At 42.4% G+C, this 13117-nt stretch overlaps 1 protein-coding gene across 2 annotated transcripts in view; it reads left to right on the top strand.

Annotated features, from left to right (window-relative positions):
• The window catches only part of LOC138963298 (dystrophin-like), a 411116-nt gene that overhangs the window by 189296 nt on the left and 208703 nt on the right, over positions 1-13117 (top strand). The window contains exons 38-43 of one of the 2 annotated variants that reach the window (XM_070335361.1): positions 738-963; positions 1777-2075; positions 8105-8236; positions 10763-10880; positions 11328-11539; positions 11833-11987. In XM_070335361.1, coding sequence (XP_070191462.1) covers positions 738-963; positions 1777-2075; positions 8105-8236; positions 10763-10880; positions 11328-11539; positions 11833-11987 — 1142 coding nt within the window. The remainder of the gene's footprint in view (positions 1-737; positions 964-1776; positions 2076-8104; positions 8237-10762; positions 10881-11327; positions 11540-11832; positions 11988-13117) is intronic. The other variant, XM_070335362.1, reaches the window with a different exon arrangement.

The raw sequence follows: 13117 nt of genomic DNA, 5'->3' as shown, positions 1-13117 counted from the left end.
GGTGTAGACCCTCAGGTAGATGGAAGAGTGGTGTAGACCCTCAGGTAGGTGGAAGAGTGGTGTGGAACTGGATAGACCCACTCCGGAAATAACTGTCAGGTTTGCTTTTAGTGAGGCAAGCTTTCAACCTGCTCCTTGTCCATGTGTTTGAGACACACCCCTCGCTAGTAACTGACCTACAATGTAGGAAAGTTTGCCTCACCAAAAGCAGGAGGATTCACTCTGTCACAACCCATACAATCCCTGTAATGTCCATCACATTGATTAGATCTCAGTTGCTGTTTGACAATTAATCAATTATTCATTTGAATGAACCAATTTTGCATTATTTTTAACTTGAACTCTAGAAAGGAATGTAGCCATGCATAATTGTATAATTAAAACTGTTGCTGTAAAGGGGGCCGGGTAGATCAGTTGGTAGAGCTTGGGACTGGAGATCCTAAGGTCACAGGTTCCAATTTCAGCAGGGAAGAACACGGGTCAATATTATGTGCGAACTCTGAGACAGTATCCATGTCCCAGCACTGTGTCACCACAGTGGCACGTAAAAGACCGGGGTAATTGTGCCATAAGTGCAGGTGGCTTAATACACTTCAACACGCACACACCTGGGTGGCGCCACTTGTGTTGCCGCTAGCAACCAGAATTTCCTAGCAACCTGAATTTCCTAGCAACCTGAATTTCCTAGCAACCTGAATTTCCTAGCATTGGGATAATAGAGAATTTTAATATTTCAGACGACCCAGTTTGCGCTACAAACGCGCCAGGTGAATGTGAACCGAATTAACGCCAACTACCGCCGCCTGTCAGAGTCTGGCGACGACGACAAGCAGAAGGTGGATGTACCCGAGAAGCTGACGGAGCAGGTGGCGGCCATCAACCGTGACTGGGAAACCGTGCACCGATTGGCCGACCAGCTTGAACCTCACGACGAGACGCATGTTAATGAGGTCATGGCGCAAGGTCAGACAACTGTTGTGGTATTTGGGTGTGACGTAAAGGGTAACTTTGTCAAGAAATACTCTTTATTTTGATTGAAGTTCAGTGGGACCCCCCCTTTTGAAGACCCTCGTGTGTGTGTGTGTGTGTTTGTGTGTGTGTGTGTGTGTGTGTGTGTGTGTGTGTGTGTGTGTGTGTGTGTGTGTGTGTGTGTGTGTGTGTGTGTGTGTGTGTGTGTGTTTGTGTGTGTGTGTGTGTTTGTGTGTGTGTGTGTGTGTGTGTTTGTGTGTGTGTGTGTGTGTGTGTGTGTGTGTTTGTGTGTGTGTGTGTGTGTGTGTGTGTGTGTATGTGTGTGTGTGTGTTTGTGTGTGTGTGTGTGTTTGTGTGTGTGTGTGTGTGTGTGTGTATGTGTGTGTGTGTGTGTTTGTGTGTGTGTGTGTGTGTGTGTCTCTCTCAGTGTCAGTGTGTGTGTGTTTGTGTGTGTGTGTGTGTGTGTGTGTGTGTGTGTGTGTGTGTGTGTGTGTGTGTGTGTGTGTGTGTGTGTGTGTGTGTGTCTCAGTGTCAGTGTGTGTGTGTTGTGTGTGTTGTGTGTGTGTGAATATGTGTGTGTGTCAGTGTGTTTGTGTGTGTGTATGTGTGTGCATGAGTATGTGTGTGTGTCAGTGTGTGTGTGTGTGTCAGTGTGTGTGTGTTTGTGTGATTGTGTGTGTCAGTGTGTGTGTTATCTGTTTGTGCGTGCGTATGTCCTTGTACCTGTTTCAAAATCAGCAGATGCTTTCAGAGAAAATCAAAGCACATGATACATACTCCTCAACCTTTGTCACTTGTCATTTTCAGTGAAAGCCGAGCTGCAGCACACGACCTACACCACCTCCAACATGTTCACGTCCCCCGCTCTCACCTCCTACACCCACACCGCTAGCACCGTTACCACGACAACCGCCGACACCACCAGCACCAGCGTCCTGGACACCAGCGTCAGCAGCAGCACCAGTCTGCAGGGCCCGTGGTCAGAGTTTAACACGTCCACACGGGAGCTGAGGGAGTGGCTGGGACTGCTGGAAGACCTGCTGCTCTCACAGAAGGTCACTGTCTGCAAGGTCGGCGAGGTCGAGCAGGTGCTGGAAAGTCAAAAGGTCAGTGTTTTGGGGTCGAAGGGTTTTGGGGTCAAGGTCAGCTAGAGTTGATTCGGGACAATGTCCATAATAATTGTGGTGTATGTATGCATGTGTGTCTTTGTCTGTGTTTTGTTTGTGTTTCTAGCTGTTGACTGTTCTCTTTGTTGGTGTCTGTGTGCATGTTTGTGTTTCTAGCTGTTGACTGTTCTCTTTGTTGGTGTCTGTGTGCATGTTTGTGTTTCTAGCTGTTGACTGTTCTCTATGTTGGTGTCTGTGTGCATGTTTGTGTTTCTAGCTGTTGACTGTTCTCTATGTTGGTGTCTGTGTGCATGTTTGTGTTTCTAGCTGTTGACTGTTCTCTATGTTGGTGTCTGTGTGCATGTTTGTGTTTCTAGCTGTTGACTGTTCTCTTTGTTGGTGTCTGTGTGCATGTTTGTGTTTCTAGCTGTTGACTGTTCTCTATGTTGGTGTCTGTGTGCATGTTTGTGTTTCTAGCTGTTGACTGTTCTCTATGTTGGTGTCTGTGTGCATGTTTGTGTTTCTAGCTGTTGACTGTTCTCTATGTTGGTGTCTGTGTGCATGTTTGTGTTTCTAGCTGTTGACTGTTCTCTTTGTTGGTGTCTGTGTGCATGTTTGTGTTTCTAGCTGTTGACTGTTCTCTATGTTGGTGTCTGTGTGCATGTTTGTGTTTCTAGCTGTTGACTGTTCTCTATGTTGGTGTCTGTGTGCATGTGTGTCTTTCTAGCTGTTGACTGTTCTCTATGTTGGTGTCTGTGTGCATGTTTGTGTTTCTAGCTGTTGACTGTTCTCTTTGTTGGTGTCTGTGTGCATGTTTGTGTTTCTAGCTGTTGACTGTTCTCCTTGTTGGTGTCTGTGTGCATGTTTGTGTTTCTAGCTGTTGACTGTTCTCTATGTTGGTGTCTGTGTGCATGTTTGTGTTTCTAGCTGTTGACTGTTCTCTATGTTGGTGTCTGTGTGCATGTTTGTGTTTCTAGCTGTTGACTGTTCTCTATGTTGGTGTCTGTGTGCATGTTTGTGTTTCTAGCTGTTGACTGTTCTCTTTGTTGGTGTCTGTGTGCATGTTTGTGTTTCTAGCTGTTGACTGTTCTCTATGTTGGTGTCTGTGTGCATGTTTGTGTTTCTAGCTGTTGACTGTTCTCTATGTTGGTGTCTGTGTGCATGTTTGTGTTTCTAGCTGTTGACTGTTCTCTATGTTGGTGTCTGTGTGCATGTTTGTGTTTCTAGCTGTTGACTGTTCTCTTTGTTGGTGTCTGTGTGCATGTTTGTGTTTCTAGCTGTTGACTGTTCTCTATGTTGGTGTCTGTGTGCATGTTTGTGTTTCTAGCTGTTGACTGTTCTCTATGTTGGTGTCTGTGTGCATGTTTGTGTTTCTAGCTGTTGACTGTTCTCTATGTTGGTGTCTGTGTTTTGTTTGTGTTTCTAGCTGTTGACTGTTCTCCATGTTGGTGTCTGTGTGCATGTTTGTGTTTCTAGCTGTGTTGACTGTTCTCTATGTTGGTGTCTGTGTGCATGTTTGTGTTTCTAGCTGTTGACTGTTCTCTATGTTGGTGTCTGTGTGCATGTTTGTGTTTCTAGCTGTTGACTGTTCTCTATGTTGGTGTCTGTGTGCATGTTTGTGTTTCTAGCTGTTGACTGTTCTCTATGTTGGTGTCTGTGTGCATGTTTGTGTTTCTAGCTGTGTTGACTGTTCTCTTTGTTGGTGTCTGTGTGCATGTTTGTGTTTCTAGCTGTTGACTGTTCTCTATGTTGGTGTCTGTGTGCATGTTTGTGTTTCTAGCTGTTGACTGTTCTCTATGTTGGTGTCTGTGTGCATGTTTGTGTTTCTAGCTGTTGACTGTTCTCTATGTTGGTGTCTGTGTGCATGTTTGTGTTTCTAGCTGTTGACTGTTCTCTTTGTTGGTGTCTGTGTTTTGTTTGTGTTTCTAGCTGTTGACTGTTCTCTTTGTTGGTGTCTGTGTGCATGTTTGTGTTTCTAGCTGTTGACTGTTCTCTATGTTGGTGTCTGTGTGCATGTTTGTGTTTCTAGCTGTTGACTGTTCTCCTTGTTGGTGTCTGTGTGCATGTTTGTGTTTCTAGCTGTTGACTGTTCTCTTTGTTGGTGTCTGTGTGCATGTTTGTGTTTCTAGCTGTTGACTGTTCTCCTTGTTGGTGTCTGTGTGCATGTTTGTGTTTCTAGCTGTTGACTGTTCTCCATGTTGGTGTCTGTGTGCATGTTTGTGTTTCTAGCTGTTGACTGTTCTCCATGTTGGTGTCTGTGTGCATGTTTGTGTTTCTAGCTGTTGACTGTTCTCTATGTTGGTGTCTGTGTGCATGTTTGTGTTTCTAGCTGTTGACTGTTCTCTATGTTGGTGTCTGTGTGCATGTTTGTGTTTCTAGCTGTTGACTGTTCTCTATGTTGGTGTCTGTGTGCATGTTTGTGTTTCTAGCTGTTGACTGTTCTCTATGTTGGTGTCTGTGTGCATGTTTGTGTTTCTAGCTGTTGACTGTTCTCTATGTTGGTGTCTGTGTGCATGTTTGTGTTTCTAGCTGTTGACTGTTCTCTTTGTTGGTGTCTGTGTGCATGTTTGTGTTTCTAGCTGTTGACTGTTCTCTATGTTGGTGTCTGTGTGCATGTTTGTGTTTCTAGCTGTTGACTGTTCTCCTTGTTGGTGTCTGTGTGCATGTTTGTGTTTCTAGCTGTTGACTGTTCTCTTTGTTGGTGTCTGTGTGCATGTTTGTGTTTCTAGCTGTTGACTGTTCTCTTTGTTGGTGTCTGTGTGCATGTTTGTGTTTCTAGCTGTTGACTGTTCTCTATGTTGGTGTCTGTGTGCATGTTTGTGTTTCTAGCTGTTGACTGTTCTCTATGTTGGTGTCTGTGTGCATGTTTGTGTTTCTAGCTGTTGACTGTTCTCCATGTTGGTGTCTGTGTGCATGTTTGTGTTTCTAGCTGTGTTGACTGTTCTCTATGTTGGTGTCTGTGTGCATGTTTGTGTTTCTAGCTGTTGACTGTTCTCTATGTTGGTGTCTGTGTGCATGTTTGTGTTTCTAGCTGTTGACTGTTCTCTATGTTGGTGTCTGTGTGCATGTTTGTGTTTCTAGCTGTTGACTGTTCTCTTTGTTGGTGTCTGTGTGCATGTTTGTGTTTCTAGCTGTTGACTGTTCTCTTTGTTGGTGTCTGTGTGCATGTTTGTGTTTCTAGCTGTTGACTGTTCTCTATGTTGGTGTCTGTGTGCATGTGTGTCTTTGCCTGTGTTTTGTTTGTGTTTCTAGCTGTTGACTGTTCTCTTTGTTGGTGTCTGTGTGCATGTGTGTGGACTAATAAATGCCTCTCCAGGGTTGTTTTTTACATTTAGTCAAGTTTTGACTAGGGGGAATCGAGAGGAGGGTCGTGGTGTATGTGTGTGTGTGTGTGTGTGTGTGTCTGTGCGTGTGTGTGTGTAGAGCGATTCAGAGTAAACTACTGGACCGATCTTTATGAAATTTTACATGAGAGTTCCTGGGTATGATATCCCCGGAAGTTTTTTTCATTTTTTGGATAAATGTCTTTGATGACGTCATATCCGGCTTTTTGTAAAAGTTGAGGCGGCACTGTCACACCCTCATTTTTTAATAAAATTGATTGAAATTTTGGCCAAGCAATCTTTGGCGAAGGCCGGACTTTCTATTGCATTTCAGCTTGGAGGCTTACCAATTAATTAATGACTTTGGTCATTACAAATCTGAAAATTGTAATTAACATTATTTTTTAATAAAACGATCCAAAATTACGTTCATCTTATTATTCATCATTTTCTGATTCCAAAAACATATAAATATGTTATATTCGGATTAAAAACAAGCTCTGAAAATTAAAAATATAAAAATTATGATTAAAATAAAATTTCCGAAATCGATTTAAAAACAATTTTATCTTATTTCTTGTCGGTTCCTGATTCAAAAAACATATAGATATGATATGTTTGGATTAAAAACACGCTCAGAAAGTTAAAACGAAGAGAGGTACAGAAAAGCGTGCTATGCAGCACAGCGCAACCGCTACCGCGCTAAACAGGCTCGTCAATTTCACTGCCTTCTACGGACTACGGTCATTGTGAAACAATGCAGTGCGTTCAGTTTCATTCTGTGAGTTCCACAGCTTGACTAAATGTAGTACTTTCGCCTTACGCGACTTGTTCTTTTGTTTCTTTTACTTTTTTAAAAACTTAGAAAAACATTTTTTTGTATCTTTATCAGGTAGCAATTAAACTCATCCACAAAATGTCACTTACAACTAATTGATTAGCTAAGCTACAGGCATCTACATAATTAGGGCCATGACACACTCATTATGCACAGTGATCCTCAGGAAGGCATGCCTGTGCATAGGTCGCGCATCTGTTTTAACAAATCTTTAATAATAGGGATGAATTATAAATCATTCTGTACTCACCCGCATGTTGCTGTTGCGTGTGTGTGTGTGGGTTTATTGGCTGTGGAGTTATTGGCTGTGGAGTTATTGGCTGTGGAGTTATTGGCGTTTGGTGTTGTGTGCATATTGTGTAGCTGTGCACAGCATGCGAATAGGAGTGCTTGGCATTTTGTCATCAGCATGGCCTCTGTATGTGACGGATATTTTACTCAAAATTATTGCTGTTGGTTTTTGCCTGGTTGGCATCGTGATAGCTTTCTAATGTTGTATAGTTGTTTGACATCGTGATAGCTTTCTAATGTTGTATAGTTGTTTGACATCATGATAGCTTTCTAATGTTGTGTAGTTGTTTGACATCATGATAGCTTTTTTTATGTTGTGTAGTTGTTTGACATCGTGATAGCTTTCTAATGTTGTGTAGTTGTTTGACATCATGATAGCTTTCTAATGTTGTATAGTTGTTTGACATCGTGATAGCTTTCTAATGTTGTATAGTTGTTTGACATCATGATAGCTTTCTAATGTTGTGTAGTTGTTTGACATCATGATAGCTTTTTTTATGTTGTGTAGTTGTTTGACATCGTGATAGCTTTCTAATGTTGTGTAGTTGTTTGACATCATGATAGCTTTCTGAAAACTGGGCTGAATCAGTACATTTGACAAGGATTATGCTATAATTAACACATTGTTGTGTAGTTGTTTGACATCGTGATAGCTTTCTAATGTTGTGTAGTTGTTTGACATCATGATAGCTTTCTGAAAACTGGGCTGAATCAGTACATTTGACAAGGATTATGCTATAATTAACACATTGTTGTGTAGTTGTTTGACATCATGATAGCATTCTGAAAACTGGGCTGAATCAGTACATTTGACAAGGATTATGCTATAATTAACACATTGTTGTGTAGTTGTTTGACATCGTGATAGCTTTCTAATGTTGTGTAGTTGTTTGACATCATGATAGCTTTCTGAAAACTGGGCTGAATCAGTACATTTGACAAGGATTATGCTATAATTAACACATTGTTGTGTAGTTGTTTGACATCATGATAGCATTCTGAAAACTGGGCTGAATCAGTACATTTGACAAGGATTATGCTATAATTAACACGTTGTTGTGTAGTTGTTTGACATCATGATAGCATTCTGAAAACTGGGCTGAATCAGTACATTTGACAAGGATTATGCTATAATTAACACGTTGTTGTGTAGTTGTTTGACATCATGATAGCATTCTGAAAACTGGGCTGAATCAGTACATTTGACAAGGATTATGCTATAATTAACACATTGTTGTGTAGTTGTTTGACATCATGATAGCATTCTGAAAACTGGGCTGAATCAGTACATTTGACAAGGATTATGCTATAATTAACACGTTGTTGTGTAGTTGTTTGACATCATGATAGCATTCTGAAAACTGGGCTGAATCAGTACATTTGACAAGGATTATGCTATAATTAACACATTGTTGTGCCTTATCATTGCAATATTTAACTGTCGTTGCTTTTGTTGAATGATCACATGTCTCTAACAACTTATTCATCCTATGTCATTTCTGCCTATAGCTGTGGTTAAGGTATGTGTCACAGTGTTTGAGCCTAACTAATCCGTCAAGCTTTTTCTTTGAATAAAGGACACAAACAGTGAGAGTCTCTCCGACTCGCCGAGCGCTTCAGAAGAAAGCTTGCATGAGGTTAGCACGGTAGATTTCTGGCAGCTTCAGACCTCCGTAGTTGGCATTAAACGACAGCTGAGACAACTCAAGGTGTGTAGGAGCCCCCCCTTGCTCACAGTTGCTTCCCTTGGCAAATGATTTGGGTTGCTCTTTTTCCATTTTTCCTTGCCTGTGTTTGCTATACAAGGTGCATTGTGTGTAGAAAGTGGTATGCGTGTATTTGGTGGTTTGAGGTGTTTGCTTTTGTTGTCGTCATTGGAAGTAAACCTTTCATACTGTGAAACCTCTGTTTTAACAACACACACAAAACTCACGGTTAAAAACACATGAAAAAACAAATAATAAAATAGAGGTAAAAACTTACATTATGAACAGAAAATCTGAACAACAAGGTCTTTAAAACAAGGGGGGGGGGGGGGGGGGGTTGTCTTAAAGTGGGTCTTAAAGTGGGTCTTAAAGTGGGTCTTAAAGTGGGTCTTAGAGTGGAGTTCCACTGTATGACTCTCGCATATGTTAAAACAGATTTGGATCTACATGTACATCTTGTGAAGATGAGTGTACTTCTGCATAAAAAAGGTCATTTTCAGTCCACTTTCCCTGCATATATTTTGTGCACATAGTTCTTGTGAATTAAGTAGAATATGTTCACGCATGTACTGGTAATCGTGATCACCTTTATACCATTAATACACTAAACAGAAATTGGTAGTAGAGCCAGTGTAGGCTTTTGAAACGATGTTCTGTTTGTGTTCTCATGCAAACACATGGATTGTCTTTGTGTCATTGTATCTGTGTGTACTCAGATTGCACCGTTATTTTTAACTCTGCCTTTCATTTATCCCAGTGCTTTGTGTGTGTTGTTGTGTACTGAAACAGTGACAGTTCTGCTTAAAACATTGGCTTTTGGACAATATTTTGAAATATATTCTTTTTGGTTGAGTTAATTTTTGTCGAGAAACACTGCCTTGTCATTCTCTGAATTACCTCCTTCTTTGCTGCACAATCCGGTATCTTTTTTTCTTATGTTTATTTGATTGTTTGTGTGTTCTTCTGTCGTTGTTTTTTGTATGCAGAAAAATACTGTTTTGTGATTTTATAATTTCACTGAGATCCTTTTTATTATATTTAGTCAAGTTTTGACTAAATATTTTAACATAGAGGGGGGAATCGAGACGAGGGTCGTGGTGTATGTGTGTGTGTCTGTCTGTCTGTCTGTCTGTGTGTGTGTGTGTGTAGAGCGATTCAGACCAAACTACTGGACCGATCTTTATGAAATTTTACATGAGAGTTCCTGGGATTGATATCCCCGAACGTTTTTTTCATTTTTTTGATAAATGTCTTTGATGACGTCATATCCGGCTTTTCGTGAAAGTTGAGGCGGCACTGTCACGCTCTCATTTTTCAACCAAATTGGTTGAAATTTTGGTCAAGTAATCTTCGACGAAGCCCGGACTTAGGTATTGCATTTCAGCTTGGTGGCTTAAAAATTAATTAATGACTTTGGTCATTAAAAATCTGAAAATTGTAAAAAAAAATAAAAATTTATAAAACGATCCAAATTTACGTTCATCTTATTTTCCATCATTTTCTGATTCCAAAAACATATAAATATGTTATATTTGGATTAAAAACAAGCTCTGAAAATTAAATATATAAAAATTATTATCAAAATTAAATTGTCCAAATCAATTTAAAAACACTTTCATCTTATTCCTTGTCGGTTCCTGATTCCAAAAACATATAGATATGATATGTTTGGATTAAAAACACGCTCAGAAAGTTAAAACAAAGAGAGGTACAGAAAAGCGTGCTATCCTTCTTAGCGCAACTACTACCCCGCTCTTCTTGTCAATTTCACTGCCTTTGCCATGAGCGGTGGACTGACGATGCTACGAGTATACGGTCTTGCTGAAAAATGGCATTGCGTTCAGTTTCATTCTGTGAGTTCGACAGCTACTTGACTAAATGTTGTATTTTCGCCTTACGCGACTTGTTGTATTTATTATGAATTTTAGCTGTCTGTGAGACTGAAAATTGAAGAAAAATTCTGTGCACTTTCCTTTCCCTTTGCCCTTGTATGTTTTTTTCTGCATGCGTTGCATCTCAATTTACTTTGTTTATCTGAAGTTTTTTGTGTGACACTTGTATTTAGTGGCAGCTTACCTTTCTCCCTCCCCCACCCCACCCCCCCCCCCCCTTCACTCCCTACCTCACCTCCATGTATGCCCTTCTCGTCCAGCCCTCGGACATGTTATGAACACATTATGACATGTTATGAACACATTATGACATGTTATGAACACATTATGACATGTTATGAACACATTATGACATCTGTGTGTACAAATTGGCAGTTGCCTCTTGTGTTGTCAGAGAGGGAAAGAGAGAAAGAGGAAGAGAGAGAGAAAGAGTCAGACAGACAGACAGACAGAGACAGAGAGAGTACTTTTTGGGGGTCCTGTGAACATGCGTTGAACTGTTCGTATGCCTGTTCTTGTTTATTTATCATTTTTTTTACATTTTTTATTTTCTTTTACCCAAAATAAGCATTCCACTAGCTGTACCAAAGTGACCCTGGGTGTAGTTGTGTTGATGTTGGTGGTGTTGTGGTTGCAGTCGTTGCTGCAGGACATGGAGCACCGCCGACCACGGCTGGAGGAAGTGATGACCACAGCTCACCAACTGCAGCTCTCAGTGGACAACGACACTGACCGCGAGGCCGTCAAGGAACAAGGTACACACACACACACACACGCACGCACGCACGCACGCACGCGCAAGCACGCCCGCCCGCCCTCACACGCACGCACGCACGTGCACACACACACACACACACACACACACACACACACATGTATAAGACACACGCACACACACACACATGCAAACAAACACACACATGCAAACAGACACACATATGCCGTCAAAGAACAAGGTACATACATTCACACACACACACACACACACACACACACACACACACACACACACACACGCACACACACACACGCACACACACACACACACACACACAAACACACACACACAAATACACACACACACACACACACACACACGCACGCACGCACTAATAATGTATGCAAAAGATACTGCTTGCATAGATTCACCAATGAGCCGTCTGCCATCACACCAATATAAACTTAACTTCCCTCACTCCCAGCGGCCAGTCTACGAGAGCACTGGGACTCAGCACAGGGTCGGGCAGAGCGGCGGCGGACAGAGCTGGACGACATGTTGCTGGAGTGCCGTCAGTTCCACCAGAAGTACGCTGACCTTGAGCAGTGGCTGGGCCAGGTAGAGGCTGACCTTGACTCTACACCCATCAGACCCGAGTCCGCTCAGCACGTGGACACTCTGCTCAAACAGCACGAGGTGGGTGACACAGAGGGGGGAGGGGGGGGGGGAGATGGGTAAGAGGGTGAGAGAGAGAGAGGGAGATCGTGGAGAGGTAGAGAGAGACGGAGAGAGGTAGAGAGAGATGGAGAGAGAGAGAAACGGAGAGAGAGAGAAGGAGATTTGTATGTTTGATGGAGTGAGAGCGAGAGAGAGATTCACACTGACGATTTTATAAAGACAGACACTAGGAAAACATGATAATCTTACAAGCAATCCAAACCCTATGGTGTGTGTGCCTGTATGACACTGTTGTCCACCCCGTGTTTCAGAGTCTGCAGGAGGAGGTCAACTCGCGCCAGTCCACGGTGGACGAGCTGAAGCAGGCAGCGGAGAAACTGATCGCGGACTACAGTGACGACGACACTCGCAACACGCGCACACAGCTAGAGCGGCTGACCAACAGGTGGTCCAGGCTACTCAACAGGTAGGTCGCCTTGTGCTATAGGATATATCAATATGACACAAACACACGCACGCATGCATAAGCAAGCACGAACTGAGAGACAGACGCACGCACGCACGCAACCATGCATGCAGACACACACACACAAACACGCTCACACACACACGCATAAACTCACACACACACACACACACGAACACATGCTTAGACGCATGCACGCCCACACACACACACACGCACACACACGCACACACACACACACACACACACACACACACACTAACACACACACAACAACACACACACACACACACACACACACACACACACACACACACACACACACACACAAAACACACACAGATCCCCATTCCCAACTTAAATCACACAGGCGCTGCTCACGGACGGACAATGTGAATTGCTCAACTCCGGCATACTTCGTGGAATGTAAGCCGGCTTTTCCTGTTGAACAAAGACGACAGGAAGCTCGCATCACGATATACATACAACGAGGAAAGACATTGACTATTTTTAACACACTGGATTTCCTGTTATACGATGTACTTGAGCTTTTAGAGAACTAAAATACGTAATTATACACACGCACGCACACATTGCTACCAGCAAATTTCACTGAGAGAGAGACGGATAAATTCGTCAGTTACTGACATGCCATCATACCGTCACCTATCATGTTCGTCCCTGTCAGATATTGTCTGTTTGGTGCAGCTGTTCTGTGCTTCATTGGATCCAACAGGTAATTGTACCATCTTGTCATTGTGTCATGCAGTGCTCCTCGTGGTGATGTGTTTGCAAGTGTGTCTTCATTGCTGGAATGAGTGTTTATCGTGCGAAAACCACGTGTTTCTACAGTTTAAATAGGTCTTGACTGGTAGGTCTGTTTTTTGACTCACATGCGAAGCAAAAGTGAGTCTATGTACTCACCCGAGTCGTCCGTCCGTCCGTCCGTCCGTCCGGAAAACTTTAACGTTGGATATTTCTTGGACACTATTCAGTCTATCAGTACCAAATTTGGCAAGATGGTGTATGATGACAAGGCCCCAAAAAACATACATAGCATCTTGACCTTGCTTCAAGGTCAAGGTCGCAGGGGCCATAAATGTTGCCTAAAAAACAGCTATTTTTCACAT

The sequence above is a fragment of the Littorina saxatilis genome, linkage group LG3 (genome assembly GCF_037325665.1).
Source record: "Littorina saxatilis isolate snail1 linkage group LG3, US_GU_Lsax_2.0, whole genome shotgun sequence".
Classification (NCBI taxonomy): Eukaryota; Metazoa; Mollusca; class Gastropoda; order Littorinimorpha; family Littorinidae; genus Littorina; species Littorina saxatilis.
Note: the sequence above shows the minus strand (reverse complement) of the source record. Positions and strands in the feature narration are given on the sequence as shown.